General features: G+C 40.8%; 1 protein-coding gene across 1 annotated transcript in view; it reads right to left on the bottom strand.

Annotated features, from left to right (window-relative positions):
* LOC122808721 (trichohyalin-like) overlaps nt 1-22,178 on the bottom strand; it is a 196,239-nt gene that overhangs the window by 73,857 nt on the left and 100,204 nt on the right. Inside the window, exon 4 of the mRNA XM_044079714.1 lies at nt 21,873-22,004. Coding sequence (XP_043935649.1) covers nt 21,873-22,004 — 132 coding nt within the window. The remainder of the gene's footprint in view (nt 1-21,872; nt 22,005-22,178) is intronic.

Here is a 22,178-nt window from a genome sequence, read left to right as displayed (position 1 = left end):
GCAAATTTTAGTTGGGCCTGGATGTCTTTCTGTGTAAGAAAAGGCTTCGGTCTTGCAACCCTACCCCATAGTCCAGACATATGGAGAATACGGGAGATTGTTGTCACATATAGTAGACAACCAGTACTTGCCAGAAATTCCTGCAGCTCCTTCAGTGTAGCTGTAGGTTGCTTGGCAGCCTCCCTGACCAGCTTTAGTCTTCTCTTTTCATCAGTTTTGGAGGGATGTCCAGTTCTTTGCAACGTCCCTATTGTCCCATATTTTCTCCACTTTTTGATGACTGTCTTCACTGTGTTCCATGGTATATCCAATGCTGTGGAAATTTTTTTGTACCCTTCTCCTGATACCAGTCAACAATGTGATCCCTTTGATGCTTTGTAAGCTCTCTGCGAACCATGGCTTTTGCTGTAGCAGGCTACTGAGTAAATGTCAGGAAAATCCAACTAGGACAGCTGAACATTATTTTGGGCTAATCAGTCTCTTTAACTGGTGGCAGGTGTGTACCCAAGAAGACTGAATGCTGTAATTAAATCAAAAGGTGCTTCAACAAAGTATTAGTTTCAGGGTGTGCACACTTATGCAACCAGCTTATATGTTCATGGGTTCATAGGTGTGTACTAGGCTAATGGCCCTGGGGCCTTTACAAGCCTAGCCATAGGATTTCCCTGGCATAGTGCCACCCGACATTAGTTCCCAGTGCCTCTGTTAAGTAGAGCCACTGGAGTTATCCCCAGGTGAATTTTCTGTTTCGCATCTACTTATCAAGATTTCTCTTGAAGAGGGTCAGCGAGGTGCTCTGGTTGACTATGGGAAGTCTATTCCATAGTATGGGCAGTCTCTGGGCTATGAAACTGTCCCTCCAGCATGTTCTGTTAATTGTGGTAATGAGGCTGAGGTCTCTGGAGCATGTGGTGCGGAGGGATTGAGATTTCTTTAGAGGTAGCATTTCTAACAGAGCTGGATCAGACATGGCTTTGTAAGTCAAGCAGAGATTGCCTCTACGTAGGCGATATGAGACAGGGAATAGTTGTACCTTTTTATTTTTTATATTTTTCCCCTAACAGATTTGTTTTTTAATTGAATTGTACAGGTTATAGGTCACATTAACGGTGGGAAAAGTTTTGAAATGATTTATTGTGGTCTCATTTTTTATATCACAAAAAACTGCCATTTTAATAGGGGTGTGTACACTTTTCATATCCATTGTAACCCGAATGGACCGGTTCAATGCAAACTTCAAAACAATATTTACAAGAAAACTGGGCTAAGTTCTTAATTTTTTTTTTTATTAAAAAAAAAAAACAACTATGGCTCTGCATACAAAACAGCCAGAAGCCCAGAAATTCTAGCTGAAAACTTTTAGCATATCAGTTCTCACGCTCTGCCACAATGAGCTCCACTTACATTCCATAAAAGTCTGTGATTCTCCCTAGATACCAAAAATGATACCTAGATACCAAAAAGTTGGTCTTCCCCATACAGAACAAGAATATGCTGCAATATAATGCACACTTACCCACACATTTGAAATAACAATACTTCACTTACCAAAGTAAAACACACATTCACTGACTGCCTTTATGTATTTAGCCTGATTTCACACAGGAACAATACTATGCACCTTAAGTGTAATGTATGTACCATTTTCAAAATTTATTTCGGCTGCCCCTAAAATAGGCCTGAGCCTTCCTATGAAGCCAGCCCCACCAGTTGAAAAACATGTAATCTAGCAAAAGTTAACAGCTACAAGGAAAACCGTTTTCCAAGACCGACATTCCAAATATTCCAAATATATATATATATATATATATATATATAAAGACAACGATTGAAAAGGTGGAACAAATATTTTAAAATAAAAGTTATGTGCAAACAAACACAATGACTTATGCCTCTGCCTCAGGTGATGGCAATTGATCCTAGTCCTTCAAGGTTCATGAATGACTGAGACATGCATTGTTTTATCTGACTCACTGTGATTAATTTCACCTAGTTGAGACCTAAATCATTTTAACAAAAACTTCTAGGCATACATTTAATCACCCCCCCTAAGTCCTTACTACAAATATACCACTCTGTACTCACACCTTTTTGAAGGTGAACCACCATGCACCTGGGATGAAGAGGGCCTGCCCACTAGACCACCCAGATATCTCTATGCATGCCAACTTCAAGGCCTCAGAGAATAGAAAAAGTGTAGAAAACAAAAATAAAACACACATTTCTCACCTGTTCTTTGTCCTACTACCCAAAAGCAAAGCTCAGAATTTGTGACAAATCCAGTCCCCATGTACTGAAATACTAAAATGCTTCATGAGATCTTCTGGCAAGGATATTTTCTGAATCTGTTACATGGTACACTACAAACAGTAATGCTTCCTTTTTTAACATAATACCAAATCCTACATTTGGCAGACACGGTAAAGGAAGAAGCTCAAGAGGTGGATGCAAAGTCTGTAGAACGTGAACGAGTCAGATCACAGGATCAGATCTGTAACCCACATGTTGAGGAAGAATGAAAAGGACAGATGTTAGCTATTTTTTTCTCATTTCTGACTATGTTCACTTGGACTTGCAAGCATTCCGTCTTGAGAGTTCTGACACTTTTTGCTGAGTGAAAGGCAAAATTTAAAGGTGCAGAGGCAAGCAGTTCAGTGAAAAATAAAAACTGACACTGTGGAAAGTTAATAAAAATAGTGGCTTCTTGAGCAACCTTAATAATTCATGTATTTAAAACAGCAGTGCAAACTTTAGTTTTATTTAGACGTAGCAGTGCACTATTTCTTAAGTCTAAAAAGTCAATGTTAACTGAATGTATGTAAGCTGTTTTTCACATCTGAAAGGGGGACAAAGTGAAGAAAAATAGAGAGAGAGACATCCGTGCAATTGGGAATACAGGCTGGCACATACATAACTCTCAATCTTCCCTCTCCAAAATGAGAAACTCTCTCTCTTTCATAATGTAGGAAACATGGGCAAAATGAGGAGCACTCACTAACAGCTTACTGAACTTCAGCTAGGAAGCTCACAATATGATCAAACTGTGTGCTACTTTTTACAATTAAAAAGTTCTTTTGATGCATTAATAAGATTCAGTACAATTTACCATGGTGGTGCAACGGTTAGCATTGTCGCCTCACAGCAAGAGGTACTCCCATTCGATTCTCGGCTGGAGCACCTTCTGTATGGAGTCTGCATGTCCTCCCCATGGTCAAGTGATGTTAAAGACATGCAGGTAGGTGCGTGCGTGAATGGGCGTGCTTTCTTTGAAGGTTGGGCGTCGGGCTGGCAACTCGGCACAGTAAAAATCCACTGCCAATCATTAGCAGATGGGAGTTCCACTGTGGCGACCCCTAACCAAGAAATGCTGAAAGATTTTAGACTATTTACCATGGATATCAGTTAAACCATATTCCTAACAATGACTGTGCGGAAAACTATTTCAATGTGAAACTTCAAGAAACGAACTTTGAAGATGCAAAATGAAGAATGCTCCTTAAAATGAGGTACACTTGAGCACTATGTTCACATGCACGTTAGCATGGGCAACCTTAGTTTTTGATTAGGTAATGCCTGTGGATGCAACCGTTGATTTGGGGTAATTGCTCCTATCTGGAGGGTTACACTTCATTGGCTGAAAGTGTACACAGTTCTGTGTATTTGTTCTAAGTTAACATTGGATGGGAGGTTCAGAAAATGTATTCAGTTTTTTGTTTGAGTGTTTTCATTAAAGCAAAACGTCTTGAAATATGTGACACAGGTTCAAATGAAGATGAGAAGAAAAAAAATTATAAAAGACCAACCTGACAAATAGTGTCAAGGATTTTTTTCCAGTCTATTTTGATGGTTAGGAAAAAAAAAAATCATGGAAAATGAATTGATTGGATTAAAGCCATTTAATTTATGGTCTTAGGGATAAAAGAAGGTTTATCCTAACAGAAACTCTGTCTATGAAAAATCTGGAAAGGAGGAGAAACCGTAAGAGCTTATAACTATGAGACTCCTTTAACAGAAGTCAAAGCCACCAACAAAACTGTCTTCCATGTACAGATTTTAAATTAGAAGAGGCAGGTTCAAAGGTAGACAGCTTTAATCTCTCCAATACATTATTCAAGACCCAAAGAGGATGAATACATTTTCCTGGAAGCCTGATGTGTAGGAATTATTTGATCTTATAATGTGAAAAAGAGGAGAATCCATAAGCAAACAGGCTGAAATGGATGCAAAAATATCCCCCTGAAAGGAGAATCATGCTAGGAAAGTAAAATCCAACATTTATACCCTCGCAACAAATAACATACAAAAAGTAAGGGTGGGGGCTTGCAACTCAAGACACACTCTTTGCAGAAGTCTGAGGAATCAGCAACACTGTTTTCCATGTTAAGAACCTCAAGTCAGCCCAATGAGTTGATTCAATTTTTCCAAAACAAAATTAAGATCCAAAGGATGAGCCACTTGTTTCCTAGGTGGACATGTATACAGAGGACCCCTTTCAAAAACATCTTGACATGTGACTGCAACGAAAGAGGGGGATCCATGGGCAGATGTGCTGAAATGGCCAACAAATGAACGTTCACTGCGGAGAAAGAAAGGTCAGAGGATAGCAACTCACACAATCACTGCAGACCAGAGAAATACTAGTCTTAAAAGAGTACCGGTTCTTACTTTAGCACCAACTAGAAAATCTTTTTTGTTTACTAACATATGACGTCCTAGTTCCTGCAATTATTGTTTTCGAACTACATGCTGCTGAGGTCCTGAAAAAGTGTATTGACAGAGGGGAAACTGACTGAAGGTGTGATTCATTTTCAGCATTTCTTCTCTAAGTTTGTTAAAGGTTTCACACCGAACTCAGGATTTTCTTATAAAAAGCTAAATAAGCAACCTTGGCAAACTTCAGGCAGGCAGACATTCAAAAATAATGTCAAGGAGACTCCAAAAGAAAGAAGGAGAGGCTCCCAGAAACCAGGACAGTCCAACACCATGGCAAGCCTTTAAATCTCCACCAAAATTTGGATCTCCATTTCTCTTTGGCAACAGATTGCATCAGGCAAATGGATTCTGAGGGAGATCAATCTTGGGGTACAGATGGCAATGGCAGATTCTCCTTCCTTTTCAGATAATTCCTCTTTATCCATAACATTAAGTAGATAGTTCAAAAACAATAATTCAAAGGTTCATCTTTAACATCCTTGGGTAAATTTTAACAGCTTTACTTAATTATCCCATATGACACAAGCAAACATACATTTATATAAAAGAAAACAAACTATAGTAACATGCTCACTGCTACAAACCTTATACATCACATACATCTTTCTGTACAATCAGCAATCCAACATTACATAACCTGCACAACCCTTGCCTTCTCTTAAACCTTACTCTTCCTCCAAAACATTACCATGCAAGTATTGTTCCCACAGTTTCCATTTTTCTGTGTAATTTGCTCCTACCTATTTCTAAAGATACCACTTCCAGTTCTTTTCTCTTACAATACTCACTACATCAAACACTGTTGGTTTAGACTTTGAATTCTGTTTTCTAGTAATTGCTTTTTTAGCAGTCACCAGAATTAAACCTACAGCCTTAACATGTCTAGGCAATTCAGATCCTGAATCACAGCTCAAAAAAATAATTTCCTTAGTTACACTTACCTGTTCACCCAATATTTCTGGCAGAGTATTCTGTGGCGAATTTTTAAAGTCTGCCAACTCATTACACTTTAAAAACATACATGTTCCCAATTAACTATGTCTTCCTCATCAGATCTCCAAAAAATTCTTTGGAGTCTGCTTGGGATACAAAAATACCCATGCAAACAGATACAGGCAAAAATCCTACATCTTCCAGACTTTGTTGCATATTTGGCCATACACATGTCCTCCTATTGGTTTCTTGTGAATTGTGCAATATTTTATATGTCTTACTAATTATGTTTTTTTTTAACAGCAGCTTCTGTTCTAGATTCAGTTAAAAACTCAGAGTGCAGTTCTTTCATCTAGGATTTCCCTATCTCTTTTTCTTTGCTATATTCTGATACCAATCCCTGAGCAGTCTCTAGCGTGCAGTTCAAATGTCTTCTTAGCCTCTTCCCATTCTATTACCTTTCCCTCTCTAGTTATTTGCTCCGGATACCTTTGTTACTTTACCAGTTTTATCTAGTAAATTCCAGTCCCCTCTTGCCTAGTCTGTGTAACCATAATTGCAGTCATCCCTATTGGCAGAATCTCCTTTCTTCAGTCTTGTCTCGGCTAGCTTATTAGAATACTTTCTGCTATTTTGTGTATGGCTCTTGTTATTCTCGTCAAGGATCTGCATCCAAAAATCACACTTTCTTCTTATTCCTTGGATTTTCTCCCTGCTTCATTATCAACCCTTTCCATTTTGAATGACAGTTTTCTGTTTGTGTTATATATATGATCCTTAAGTGTATAGCTATAAAATATACCTTCATATCGGGTAATCATGAACCACCTTGCACTACTGGAAGGATCAACTTATCCTGCCTTGACCCTTGCCCTCTTATCTTCAGGTAAATTTTGAGAACATAACAATGCAAACTTTCTCATAACAGTTCCAGCAGCAGCTGCTCTGGATGAGGTATCAGCTGAATCATAAGCACATTTGAAAGAATGTTTAGTTATTTGACAAAAAGATGCAATCTGTGTATTCAGAAAATATTTTTCATTAGAAGAAGGAAAAGTGGCTCTAAACTCCCTCATATTCTCAAATGAAGCAAGCAGAAGCTTTTAAAATTTGAGCTTGACAATTAAGAATCCTAAAAATAATGTGGCATAGGAACATTTTTCTTAAATCTATCAAAGGCTTTCCTGTCCTTATCAGAGGGGAAGGGAACGGTATTTGCAAATGTTTATTTGCAGATTTGCTAAGGAAATCACTGCAGGGTCAGATCTGGGATTAGAAAATAAAAACCTGCAATACTGAGAACTTTATACAGTCTACCTGCTTTCTTGGGGGCTACAGGCTGTATATTAGGCATGTTACAAACTGTAATAAAAACATCTTCCAAACCTGGAAGAATAGGAGTGGGTTGAGGAAATTCCAGATGTAATAATCATAACATTTTTTTCAAAAACACTGGAATGTCATTTCCACTGAAACAACTGGTCCATCCCTAGATAAGATTTCAGAAAAACAATTCTTCCAAGGAACAATCGGAAGGAGCACTCTCCTCAAGAATCAGAATCAGTTACATGAGGATTAAAAACAGTTGTTCCCTCACAGTCATTTCCCTGTTCATTGCCCTTGTGAAAACAAAGAATACCTATTTCTTTTACCAGAGTATCCAGAATTAGAAGGGTCTGGAGCCTGAACTAAGTTGTGAACAAAGTCCAATAAATAATCCCTGTCTAAAGTAACAGAGACAGAAAGATAAACACTTTCTTTCTGCTCCTTTTCAAGAGGTATCTCAAAAGAAGCAGACTGACTCCTACAGGATTAGAGGAGGATAACTGACAAATGACACTAAAGGCTATTTTTAAGCCTAGCCATACTTTCCAGAAATATCAGAAAGGTATTGACCCCTTAGGTTTTGTGCAGGGTATATAAACGTAGTCCTGTTTGGTCAAGCATTTACAAGCTCCCTTTCTCTAACACTGACATAGGTGCCAGACCCGAGGTAAATTTATGATTCCCCATCTACTGATCCAAGTTTCGCTTGAATAAGTGCAGGGGAAAAAAATTGCTTCACCTGGATGGGAAGCCTGTTCCAGAGAAGGAGTAGCGTCTGAGAGATGTACATACTTGTCCCTCAAGCACATCTTTTTACGTTGCAAGTATGGTTTTAGGTCCCTGGATTTAGTGTTTCTGATGCTATTTTGTCGTGGATATGCAACAGGTCCAATAAGACTGGAACAGAAGATGCTTTGTAGGACAGGCACAGGTTGCCTCTCAGCAGCGTGTACGAGACAGAGTATAAGGACAAGGTTTTGAGGTGATCTGCACAAGACTTGTTATCTAAGCCATGCATTCTTTTTACCAGGAATTTCTGTGGACACTCCAAAGTCATCACCTTGGGGGAAAAGGCATCCTAGTCTGGCTGGAAACAGAAATATTCCCTGCTATTTCCTCTGAAGCTAGCAAGAGTGGTTCTACCATGCTTGTTAAAGACACTCCAACAGCCGCAGAGAATGTGTCTAGCCACTAGTCAATGGTAGCTGAAGGGACTATGCCAAAGAAAACTAAGAAAGAAGATAAGTGGGTCTTAGGAACAGGAAATGGCCTCAGTAGAGTTATCCATCTGCTGATGAGGCAATTCAGTAGCCTGCCGAAGAAGCGCAGGCTATCTGGAAGTTTTCTTCTTTTTGTGGCCAGTGGAAAGAAGAACCAAGGAACCATTAAGCCGTTTTATTCTAAAGCCAAGAATGAAGCCTTATAAGCAAGTACAACTAACAATAGCACTCAAACCAAGGAAAGCATCGGAAAAGTACTGTTTTCAACAATGTGACAAGCACTTATACCAGCACATAAGCGTAACTTAATGCATTTTCTCACAAAAAACATAATAAAATGGTACTTTAAACAAGTTTTACACAAAACTGAAAACTATAAGCACAGTCATTCAACTGACTGAAGTCATTTGATAGTCTAAGAAAAATACAATTCCTAGCATAAAACAAATTTTACTGAAAAATGTATAGTTTAAGTAAAAAAAAAATTGTGAGAAGTTGTTCCCCGAAGAAAACACAACTGCTTAGCAATGGAGAAATTCTAGCTGACAGTAGACCCTCAAAATCAAACAAGAGGAGAGCTCTTTGGGAGCCGGGAAGCTCTGAAGAACTTGGCGCCCAGACCGCTAATTTTCCACAGCTTTGCTTGAGCTGTCAATATAGCCAACAATCCATCTGGACTGGGCTTGCTTACAACAGCTAGGCCCTCCTAAACCACAACAAAGGAGATAAGTTGTATTGTATATTCATGAATCCACCCACCCACCTCAGATAAATGCTGAGCTAACAGTGCATGTTATGAATACTGTCCGCTTTCGCTGCCTCCAGAAAGAAAATGACTAAGGATGATTTCTGACAGTACTTTTGATAGGAAAGTAAAATCTTACCATAACAATAGGTGTCCTTCCATATCACTGTTGCAGTATTCTTTACAATAGGGATCCTTGCTTAGGGCAGCCCAACATCTGGCCAGTATACCAAAGCCTTTAGGTTGTAATGGGTATGCCACACATCATGCTTATGCTCCCTGTGGATGGCACAGGGCATAAAGGTAATGTGTGGACATTCTAGCCTCAGAATTTCTTTGTCACCAGTCCAAAGGCTATCTTCAATAATCGGTCTGAACACTTGTTCGTCTGTTGGTTACCAAACTGATATCAGATAAGTGCCCCAATGGGAATTTTTTTTCTTATCTTTGTTTTGCCTTGTTATGGTTGTTGGCTTCATTTCATCCAGAAAGGGGAAATGCCAGTGCCAGAGATGGATTCCTCATAAAGATCATCATGACCAGTGTTTGCTTTGTTTAGGCGATTCCCATGACCATTTGTCTTGTGCGATTTGTCAAGCTTTCATCCCTAACACATTGTGTAGTTGTCTTTCTACCCTTGCAATTTACTTTGAGAACCGACGACTTACACTATTGGCTAAAGACACTGTGGAGGGATCTTCCCAACCATCTAGGAAGAAAAAGACCAAGAAAGCTGGTGGCAAAGAAGTTCTGAGGATGCTACATCTGGATGCCACCTTTATGCCCTACGCCATGCATGGAGAGCATATGTGTGATGTACCTATTACAACCTAAAGGCTTTGGTATACTGGCCTGACGTTGGGCTGCCATAGGCAAGGATTCCTATTATAAAGAATACTGCAACAGTGATATGGAAGGACATATGCAGGTTACTTGTGAAGGACTGATCTAAGTGAACCTGTTGACGTTAAATATACTGTGCCCAATGTACCACAGATTAATTTACTACAGCCTAAGTAAAATGTCATGACATAGTTAACTACAATGTAACTGTGTTTCTGCAAGGTTGCTGTGCTGCCTCCAACCCCTCAGTTTCTAAATATACTACCTCCAAGACTGAGCCAACTCCTACAAAAAAAAATATTTATCTTTTCTTCAAGACTGTGAAACCTTAGAGGCAGTATATATGGAAATTGTGGGAGTTGTGAAGAGAACAATATATTTGCCATATCAGCTAACATTTTAACTAATTTATTAGTTAAGTGAGAGTTATCTCATACCACTAACCCTCTCAACTTTCAAAAACATTGCAGGGAACCATCAAAAGTCATAGCAGATACCAAGAGGGGGATGGAATTTATTGGAGAAAACTGGCAAAGAAACAAAGGTACTGGAGCAAATAACTTGAAAGAGAAAGGTAAAAGAATGGGAAGAGGTCAAGAATTTATTTGGACTGCAGGTTAGAGATTGCCTTCTCTATCAAGGATTGATATCAGAGTATAGGCAAACAGAAAGAAATAGGGGCCTCCTAAATGATAGACAAGCACTGGTAGAATTTTTAATAGAATCTAGAACAGAAGCTGCAGTTAAAAAGGGAATAATTAGTAAAGCATATAAAATATTCCATAATTATAAGAATTAATCAGAGGAGCTTAGAAAGGATTGGGAAGAGAGATTGGATAAGCAATTCACAAAGAGGCAATGGGGGATATATGTGTATCTCCCAAATATGCAACAAATGTAGAAGATTTAGGATCTTTGCCTTGAAGAGTTTACATAGGTATTTTTATACCCCAAGTACACTCCAAAGAATTTTTCCTCAGGTGGATAGCAACTGTTGGAGGTGTGACGGGCAAGAAAAACGTAGCTGGGAACATATTTTTTGGGAATGTAATGAACTGGCAGACTTTAGGGATTCCCTGTAAACCGCTCTGTCGGGGATACTGGGTGAGCAGATTAGACTGTCTGGGGAGATGATTTTTATTTTTGAGTTTTGCTACAAAACTGGAATTGCCTAGACATAGTAAAGCCTAATTAATTAGACATAGTAAAGTCGAACTATGGTGGCTGCCAGAAAAGCAATTACTAGAAAATAGAAATCAATCTAATTATGGCGGCTGCCAAAAAGCAATTACTAGAAAATAGAAATCAAAGTCTAAGACCAACTTTACCAGAAGCAGTGAATATAGTAATAGAGAGAAAACAACTGGAACTGGGATCTTTAGGAAAAGGGAAGGAGCAAACTACACAGAAAAAAATGAGAATTGCGGGAACAATATATAAACAGCAGGAACGAGGTTTGAGAGGCAGGATATGAATGAGCCATATAATGCTTAACTGACAATGACTGGATGGTTTATAAGTGATGTACAATGTTTGCAACTACAGTTGTTTCAGTGGTATCTGTCATGTAAACTGTTTGCAACTAAAGTGGTATTTTTTTTATGTTTTTCATTTATATAAATGTAAGCTTGCATTTGTCATATGTGAAAATTTAATAAAGATGTTTGGAGAGAAAAAAAAAAGAATCACAGCAGAGGGAACAAAATCATAGCACTCTAAATTTCCATATGCATACATTTGCATATTGGGGATAGGGATATAATTTGCAATCTTGCCCTCTTTGGGGCAGAATCTATAAAATCAAGTTGTTTAGAAAATGCACAAAATTAATATTTAGTCATTGTGACATACAAAATCCAGTTTAAGAACTAGAGTCTTATGAATGTGACTACTGTAATGATTAGTTTGTGCCAAATAGTCTCTGGTTTATATTTCCTTATTAACAGTTATAGTTCTAGAGAAATGAACATTTGTTTGAAATGCGATGACAACATAACTTGATTTAGTCAAATACTCAGTATATAGCCATCTACAGAATGTAAATTTGCACAGCTCCACTGGACAGAATGCATTAGGCTACCTGTTAAAATGTTCAGTATTTAGATTCATAGAGAGCTACTAGGCATGCTCTTGAGAGGGCTATTGATGAGTCTAGCCCAGTTTCACAATTACTCTAGAGCACTGTATGGTTAAGTGACATGCTCAAGGTTACACAGTATGCAAACACAGACTGAGGGAGTCAAACTCAAGACTACACATTTTTTTTAACACTGCATAGCCTTAATCCTCTGTGACAACTGCTAGGCTGGTTTTCAAACATTGTAGTAGGGTTTTACTCTAGTACATATGTATTTTTTTTTATAATTTTGATGAGAAATACTCCCTCCACCAAATGTTTCAAATTGGGTAAAGAATATTAATTACTGTTGGAGGAAGTGTTTTACATCCAAGAATATTAATTACTGTTGGAGGAAGTGTTTTACATCCAAAGTATAAGTTATGCAAGTATTTAATGATTTATGCTTGCACACACATACACACAAACTAAACAGATAAATGCAACTACAGACAGTCTCTTACACATACAGAGAGGCGCACACACATATACAATCCAAAAAGACATTAACTAGCTGAATTTTGTACTTGATTAATATTTAGTTTAGAAATAGTAATTACAATACATTAGAATGGAGTACACTAAAATATACTTAAAACAATGTATCAGACACTGAAGTATGTTTACTCTCTATATTTCTTAGAATTTTCCGACTTGTTCCTGCTTCTTTTTTTAACCTACAGTTTTAGATTTACTGAGGAGTTCAATCTGAGTGTACTATTTTCCAAATAGAGTTGTTCCTCATTTTTGTGAAGATTTACAGTGGACTTCTGACTTTGTTTTATTAAAAACACAACCAACAAATCTTCCTGCTTCACTTTTACACTTCAAATTATCTACTGTGTCATTTCACATGGCATTTAAAGGGACAATGAAATTTCTTATATGACAGTTTTTCCTGCTTGTGCTGTGCTATTCATCCTTTGCATGGACCAATAACATAATGCAGCTACAACCAGCAGGAGTGATGACTTCATTGACTCTTATTTTACTTTGGCAAGCTTCTATTTGATTGGCTCTACAACTGGGCAAGTGAAACAGCAAAAACTGGAGATGCAAAAGGGCAATCTGGAGCAAAGGAGCAAGAAGTAAAAGGGTAGCTGAATAGGGAAAGCCCTACCAAAAATGGAGCAGTTGAAAGGTATGGGTTATGTTAGGATTTGTTAGTTTTACAGTCAGATTGATACTTTAATTATGTTTTAGTTAAGTTAATTTTTACTTTACAGTCATGCTGTTTTCTTATAGTAAAGCTGTTGACAATGTTTAAATTCTTTAACTTCACTCTCCCCGTTTTCAACACTCCATCGCTGATCTCTACAATTCACATCACTGTGTTACATATGCAAATATGTATATGTTAATAGAAGTCAGATGAAGGTAATCTCTGTTATTTTATCATTTTAATACAGTTTACCCATATTACAATAAAAAATAATAGGTCTTACTGTGTAATAATATATGGAGCCAAAGAGATGAAGTTACTGTCTGCCTACCTTGAATGAGCAATTTAGATGAGCTTGGCTCATCTTATCCACTGCTGAATCTCCTAGTTCTGGCTAAACTCATCAAGGGATACTAACATACGCAATGACAATGATGTTGCTAAGGTCCTTTCTTCTGGTACACCACTGTTTGTGAGGACAATTTTCGTAATTAGAAAAATGAATTCAAATTTCTGATTTTGACAGTTGTTTGAATATTAGTAACCTCTTTGAAGCTAGGCAAGATGTATCTGCAGTTCTTTTCTGAAAAGGAAAAAAGTAGACTAATGTTCACCACCTAATCTTGTCTGATATGTTTAAACCTCATGGAAACCCATCAAATGTAAAAGAGGGGAAAACAAAGAATATCAAAAGCACACATATTAAAGTACAATACATCCACAAACACAGATGAAAAAACTCTGATCCTTTCTTTTTTTATTTCAAACTTCTTGTATGTTTGCACGGTTTTGTGCATCGGGCAGTGCCGGTTAGCTAGGGTTAAATTATTCCCGGCTCCACTAAGTCTCCTCTTCAGTTTTTCCCTTGAAACTAGTCTAACTCTCAACCTAAGCACTCAAAAAGCATCCTACAGCCCAGCACTTGCTCAGACCTAATAGCAAGCACTAATATACCTTGACACTTGATTGTCCAGCAGGGCAAGGCTCTTTATTCACCCCTCACCAACCAAGCAACTCACCCTACTATTCAGGCATGACCAAAGGGCAATTTCAGGTGTACTCTCCAGTCCAGCTGGTGAATCTGGGTATCCTGAGGCAATGTTACAACTGCCTCATGTACACAGACAACCCTCTCTTCTTACCACAAAACACTAACATATGCGAGAGATGCAATTATACAGCCAAACTGGAGACTAAGCTGTCTCCACCCAAGACTGGAACAGACAGTCAAGAGGAGAAGGTTAACACCTGCACCACACCTCCAGCCACACACAGACCTACTAAACTAGCACTGGCAAAAAATGCACATTTTCTTCTTCTTTCGGCTTTTCCCAGTTAGGGGTCGCCACAGCGGAACTCTGGTCCGCTAATGATTGGCAGTAGATTTTTACAGTACCGAGGTGCCAGCCCAATGCCCATCCTTCAACGAAGGCACGCCCATTCATGCATGTCTTTCGAACACCGCTCGACCGCGGTGAGGACATGCAAGCTCCACACAGAAGGCACGCCAGCTGAGACTCGAACGGGAGAACCTCTTGCTGTGAAGCGACAATGCTACCGCTGCACCACCATGGCTTATATACACAATATCATATTCAGGAGCTCTAAATAAAAACCTGCAAAAGCATCAGAGACCTCCAAAGCAGACACCCAAACAACCTGCACCTCCCATCACAAACCAGACAACACAAAACACAAAATCAGTGTGCCGCACAATCACAGCCCTTAAGGCGAAATAACATACCTAACACACTAGTAATAGGTGACATTATAATCAGGCACACTGACGTCCCACTCACTAGGCTGGACAAGCAGAAGGTTACTGTTAGCTGCCTGTCGGGAGCCAGAATCCGCCACATAACACAAGCACTCAGGTCACTCCAGAACAAGTACAAATATGACTCTGTCATTGTCCATGTAGGTGTGAATGACCTGAGACGTACATCCCTGGACTACATGAAGAGAGACATGGAAGAGCTCTCTGACATTGTAGCCCAGGCTGGTATGACCTTGACCCTAAGTAGCATCCTGCCCTCACCAAGAATGATACCTCAGTTTAAAGAAAAAATCATCAATTTTAACAATTGGCTAAACTTCTGGTGTCACTCAAAGGGGATCCAGTGTCTGTCAGCCTGGGATGACTTGCTCGACAAGCCGAGTTGCTTCGCAAGAGATGGCCTGCAACTGTCACCCCTAGGCTTTCGAATACTGGCCAAGGCTCTTGCCCCCATAGTGCCTTTTTTATGCAAGGCTCAAAAGTCAAACCCACTTCCGTAAACAGCACAATTAAAAAATTGAGGGTTATGCTACTCAACGCCAGGAGTTTAAATCTCAAAATGCACGTGCTCTAAGCACTCTTCGGTATGGAGAACATCGACATCTGTGTAGTAACTGAAACCTGGTTCAAGGCTCCAGAGAGCACCCCAGCACTACCGGGCAACAATTCGTACCATATGCTTCGGCCACAGAACACAGACTAAAACACAAAAGCAGGGGAATGATCAGTTTTAACAATTGGCTTAATTACTGGTGTCATTCTAAGGGGATTCAATGTCTGTCTGCTTGAGATGACATGCTTGACAAGCCACGCTGCTTTGCAAGGGATGGCTTACACCTGTCACCCCTGGGCTTCCGGATATTGGCCAAGGCTCTTGCCACCCCCATAGTGCCTTTTTTAGGCAAGGCTCAAATGACAAACCTACCTCCCTAGAAAACACAAGTGGAAAAAAACTAAGGGTAATGCTGCTCAATGCCAGAAGTCTAAACCTCAAGATGCACGCCCTCGAAGCCCTCCTCAGTATGGAGAACATCGATGTCTGTGCAGTGACTGAAACCTGGTTCAAGGCTCCTTAGAGCACCCCAGCACTATCAGGTTTTACCTCATATCATGCTTTCAGGCCCCAAAACTTGGACCGAACCACAAAAGGAGGGGGAGTATCCATTTTCATCAAAGATACCCACACCTCCAGGTTAGTGGCAACGCACAAAGCATCGGAGACTATCCAGGTGCAACTAACCATAGGCAAAAATGCCTTACAGTTTGTAGCATGCTACAGACCACCCTCTCAAACTCAGGAACCCCACACAGCCTTCCTGAAGACACTGGAGAGTATGAATGTCTCTCCAAATACCATCATTTTGGGAGACTTCAACTACCCAAACATAGACTGGGAACATTACTCAAGCCCCAACACCCTAGCCCAAAGGTTTCTAGAATTCATAAACTCAAATGCAATGGAACAACTAGTCACCATTCCCACAAGAGGAGACAATATACTAGACCTGATCATCACAAACATGGGGACAATATGCTCCACACCGGAAGTATATCCCTCTTTGGTAAGATCAGACCATAAATTAATCTCACTGGAAATCCACATCCGCCCCCACCCCTGCACAAAGACCACAGTGAAGAACTTCTCAAAAGCAAACTTCACACTTCTTAAGACTGAAGTGGTATCCTTCAAGGCCCCTGGGCCAGTGGAAACCACAACCCACACTGCTGAATCCTTTGCAAATGCCTTCTATGGGCACCTTCAAGAATGCATGGATCATGCAATCCCAAATAAAACCAAGACCCATTCCCCCAAAGGCAGGCGCCCGGTCTGGTGGACCCCAGCCATAAACAAACTTTACAACAGGAGGAGGAAGCTACTACATGACAGAGCAAAATCCCTAAAAGGGAAGTTGTCTCTGATCAGTACTAGCAAAAAACTACGATCACTCATAAAATCATCCAAGGCCAACTTTGAGAGAAAAATCGCAAAAGACACAAAAGACAATCACAAGGCCTTCTTTAGCTATGTTAGAAACCTGGGTGGAAACTCCCAGATATGCTCAGAGTTAGTCCAAAATGACACAAAATACACTGAACCCACTGACATTGCCAACATTCTGGCAGACAGGTTCAGTGCAAATTTCTCTTCCCCCCCCCAAAAGGAAAAATAACTATCCCAGCAGAGTGTAGCCTCCCTAACATCTCAGATGCCCAGGTGAGAGCCGTCCTCTCTAAAGCTAAAAACACAGCATCAATGGGACCGGATGGTGTCCCGGGCTGTGTGCTACATGAACTCCAAGAGGAACTAAACCCACACATAAGGCTGCTGTTTAATCTTAGCCTTACTACAGGATACGTACCCAAAGAGTGGCGTACGGCAACAGTGGTCCCACTTCACAAAGGTGGTGCCTCTATGGACCCTGGAAATTACCGCCCCATAAGCTTGACGAGCCTGGTCTGCAAAGCTATGGAGAGGATCATTATGGAACTCATAAACAAAGACATTGGGGACCTACAGACATTGGATCCTACTCAATTTGGCTTTGTCAAGGGCAGATCCTGCCTTTTGAACTTGGTCGACTTTTTTGAAACAGTCACTAAGGCCATTGATAAGGGTAAGGCAGTTCACACAGCCTACTTTGACCTTGCAAAAGCCTTTGACACAATACCCCACTCGGGCATCATAGACAAACTCACCAGCTTAAATGTAAACCCATATGTCACAAGATGGGTTGCAAACTGGCTCAAGGACAGAACCCACAGGGTCAGAGCTGCTGGAGCTATGTCAGACTCTAAGCCAGTCACAAGCGGTGTCCCACAGGGCTCAGTCCTGGGACCCCTCTTGTTCGGCATTTATTTTTCAGTACAGGCAAACATAGGAGGATTGTGGCTGACAAAGTTCGCAGATGACTGCAAACTGGGCGTTATAATTGATACTCCAGCGGACACAAACATCCTTCAGAGAGGCCTCATAGAAACGGATAATTGGTGCCAGAGCCATGGCCTTAAGCTGAACGCCAAAAATGTATAGTCATACCCTTTGGGAAAAACAAGGTACCGTCAAATTACCACATAGGCGGTAATCCATTAAGTACGGAAGAGGTAATCAGGGACCTAGGGACCCAGGTTGACAGTAACCTCTCATTTGACACTCACATTGCCAAAGTGGTTAGGAAGGCCTTCTATATTGCCCACCTTATCATGAAGGGTTTCACATCTAGATCAAGAGAGGTCATTGTGCCCCTGTACTCTTCTCTTATCAGGCCAATGATTGAGTACAATGCCCCATTTGGGATGTATCTCACCAGACACCTGCAGCAGTTGGAAAGACCCCAAAAGTTCCTCACCAAGAGGATAAAGGGTCTTAAACATATGTCATATGCTGCCCGACTGAAAAAACTCCACCTCTATTCAGTCGCATACCGCCTACTCAGAGGTGATCTGTGCCTGACGTACAAGGCCATGTCCAATCCTGAATTAATGGAGATGCTCCACCTCAGAAAATCCAAATCCATCAGAGCCACGAGAACAAGTGACTTAAACCTCAACACAGAAACAAATAGGACGTGCTGGAGGGACAGATTCATAACCCAGAGGCTCCCTACACTCTGGAACAGAATCCCAGTCCATGTCAGGCAGAGCCCCTCACTGACTCTATTCAAGAGGAATCTCGACGAGTGGATGGGAGATCGTAGGTTTACCCCGGGGGTCATCTCTGTGTCACTACTAGACAGAGGCATAGTAAACTAAACCCTAAAAGGGCGAAGTATTCTCATCCTAAGGGGTGGTGTATGCCACATACACTCTGGCTAGGCCTTAGGGCAGATAGCCTAGTACGAACCTATGAACCTATACCTACACCTCCAGCTTGGTGGCGCAGCATGATACCTCTGAGATCATCCATCTGCAACTAACATTGGACAAATCTGAAATGCAAATTGTGGCCTGGTACAGATCACCCTCCATGACCCAGGAGCACCACTCCACCATTCTGGAGACACTGGAAAACATGAAGGTCCTACCGAACACCCTGATATTGGGCGATTTCAATTACCCTACCATTAACTGGGAAAACTACTCGAGTACAAACTCCCAGGCCCAGAGTTTCCTGGAATTCATCAACTCAAACACCCTGGATCAGCTGGTAAACTCCCCTACCAGAGGTGAAAACATATTGGACCTGGTCATCACAAACATGGGCGACAGGTGTTCCACACCGGAGGTCAACCCGTCACTGGTTAAATCAGACCATAAACTAATTACTCTGGATGTCCACACCGCACCACCACCCTCAACTAAGGAAACCACAGTAAAAAAATTTCTAAAGCAAACTTCACCTTACGACAGGGGCGGTAATTTTCACAGCCCCCACGCTAAAGGATAATGCTGCCCAAGATGCAGAAACCTTTACAAATACACTCTATGAGCCCCCTACAAGGATGCATGGATTGTGCCATCCCTAGCAAAATCAAGACTCACTCCTCTAAGAGAAGGAAACCAGTCTGGTGGACCCCTGCCATAAACAGGCTATACAATAGGAGGAGGAAACTAGTTCAGAAAAAAAGCAAATCCCAAGAAGGAAAGACATTCCTGATCAGTATCAGTAAGAAACTAAGGTCCCTCATAAAGTCATCCAAGGCTAACTTCAGAAGAAAAATAGCCAACGATTCAAATGATAACCACAAAACCTTATCTAGCTATGTTAATAATCTAAATGGCAACTCACAGATATGCACTGAACTAGTGCAAAATAGCACAAAATATACTGAACCTACTGATATTGCCAACATCCTGGCAGATAGATTCAGTGCAAACTTCACCCCCCTCTCACCCCCAAAAGGACCTACAACAATACCAAAAAAGTATAGTGTCCCAGAAATCAGAGACACACAGGTGAAAACAGCCCTTTCAAAAGCCAAAAACACAGCGTCAATGGGGCCAGATGGTGTCCCAGGCTGCGTCTTGCACGAACTACAGAACGAACTAACCCCCCACCTAAACACGCTGTTCAACCTCAGCCTTTCCACAGGCTACGTGCCCATAGAATGGTGCACAGCAACGTTTATTCCACTCCACAAAGGAGGGGCCACAACTGACCCTGGTAACTATCGCCCCATAAGCCTGACTAGCCTGGTCTGCAAGGCTATGGAGCGCATCATCATGGAACTCATTAACAAAGACATTGGGAACCTCCAAACACTTGACCGGATCCAGTTCAGCTTTAAGGGCAGATCATGCCTACTAAACTTGGCTGACTTCTTCGAGACAGTCACCAAGGCCATAGACAAGGGAAAGGTTGTTCACACAGCCTACCTTGACCTCGCCAAGGCTTTCAACACCACTCCCCACTCGGGTATTACAGAAAAGCTCACCAGCCTGAACATAAACCCCTACATCATGAGATGGGTTGCCAACTGGCTTACAGACAGAACTCACACAGTAAGAATAACAGGCTCCAGGTCCGACTCTAAACCAGTCACAAGTGGTGTCCCACAAGGCTCGGGCCTGGCACCCCTACTTCGGCATATAATTCTCACAAGTACAGGCAAACACAGGAGGACTATGGCTAACCTAGTTTGCCAATGACTGCAAACTGGGAGCCATAATTGACTCTCTGGCTGACACGGACATCCTCCAAAAGGGCCTTACTGAGACAGACACCTGGTGTTAAAGTCGTGGCCTCAAGCTAAATGCCAAAAAATGCATAGTCATCCCATTTGGGAAAAACAAAACACCCACGAATTACCACATAGGTGGCAGCCCCCTTAAGACAGAAGAGGTAATAAGAGATCTGGAGACCCAGGTAGATAGTAATCTCTCCTTTGACAATCATATTGCCAAAGTAGTTAGGAAATCCTTCTATGTAGCCCATTTAATTACTAAAGGGTTCGCATCTAGAAATAAAGAGGTTGTAGTTCCCCTCTACTCATCACTCATCAGATCCATCATAGAGTACACTGCTCCATTTGGGATGTTCCTCACAAGACACTTCCAACAGCTGGAGAGACCACAAAAGTACCTCACCAAGAGGATTACTGGCCTTAAACATATGTCCTATGCAGCCCAACTGAAAAAACTCCGGAAGTACTCAGTGGCATATCGCTTACTCAGAGGTGATCTCTACCTGACTTACAAAGCCATGTCCAACTCAGAATTGATGGACATGCTCCATCTAAAGAAATCCAAGTCACTGCGAGCCACGCGCTCTAGTAAGCTAAACCTCACCACAACAATAAATAGAACATGCTGGAGGGATAGATTCCTGTCAAAGAGACTCCCCGTGCTTTGGAACAAAATTCCAAACTACATTAGGCAGAGCCCCTCACTAACACTCTTCAAGAGAAACCTTGAAGAGTGGATGGGTAACAGAAAATACACCCCTGGGATCACTTCATTGGCTCTGCTTGACAGAGGGTCAGTTAATTAATCAATGGGGAGACGAAAGCCGACACACTCTGGCTAGGCTTATAAATGCCCTCGGGCAGATAGCCTAGTACCTACCTATGAACCTATAAAGCATAGTCAATGGGACAAAATAGCTATAAGCAGCTTTATCTGGAGACGCTACACTCCAAACTTAAATCCTACATTTTTTGCAGGAATTACAGAAGTTTGATTAAAGAAATGCTCACCTGGAATAACCCGCTATGTAGATAAAACTACTCCACTGGAACGTGAAGCACTGACAGCCGTAAGAACCAAAGAAAGCTCCAAGCAATGCTGGCTATATACAGAAGCATTCTGAATGCCAACCAAGACTCCATAAAATGTTGGAGTGACATTCCACATTCTTATATTGACATATGAACTGCTGATGGACAGTCAAAGAAGGCAACTTGGAAGATAACATAAATGTTATGAGTCACGGATACAGTGTGACCTTCCTCAAAGCTGATCTATTAAATATACAAGTACAACACATATTTCTATGTACTTGTTTGACAATGGTATACAATATTACACCACTTGATGTTTTTGCAAATAATAAACACCTGATACAGGATATGCCACCATCTGAATCATGAATTTTAACTGACCTTTAACCTTACTGGCTCTGGCTGTGAATGATCCTTGTGTTTCTCTAGATCTGAGATGCTTTGGTGTAAGCTGGATCTCTCTACCATCAGCCCACTAATTTCACCTTTCAGTTTCTGCCGTTCATTTTCGACCTAAAGAGGAGAAAAAGAGGAAACGGAACAGTTAAAATTACTCTCCATATAAAGGAGCATTATGACAGAAAATTTTCAAGGTAAGTTCTAGCAACGGGTAATGAGAATGATGTACATCAGGCAGACACAAAAATGGCAAAAATTCATTCAGAGTCTGAAAAGCAAAATCCTGCT

The sequence above is a fragment of the Protopterus annectens genome, chromosome 8.part0 (assembly GCF_019279795.1).
Source record: "Protopterus annectens isolate FY-2018-M chromosome 8.part0, PAN1.0, whole genome shotgun sequence".
Classification (NCBI taxonomy): domain Eukaryota; kingdom Metazoa; phylum Chordata; order Ceratodontiformes; family Protopteridae; genus Protopterus; species Protopterus annectens.
This window is presented reverse-complemented; position numbering and strand designations above follow the sequence as displayed.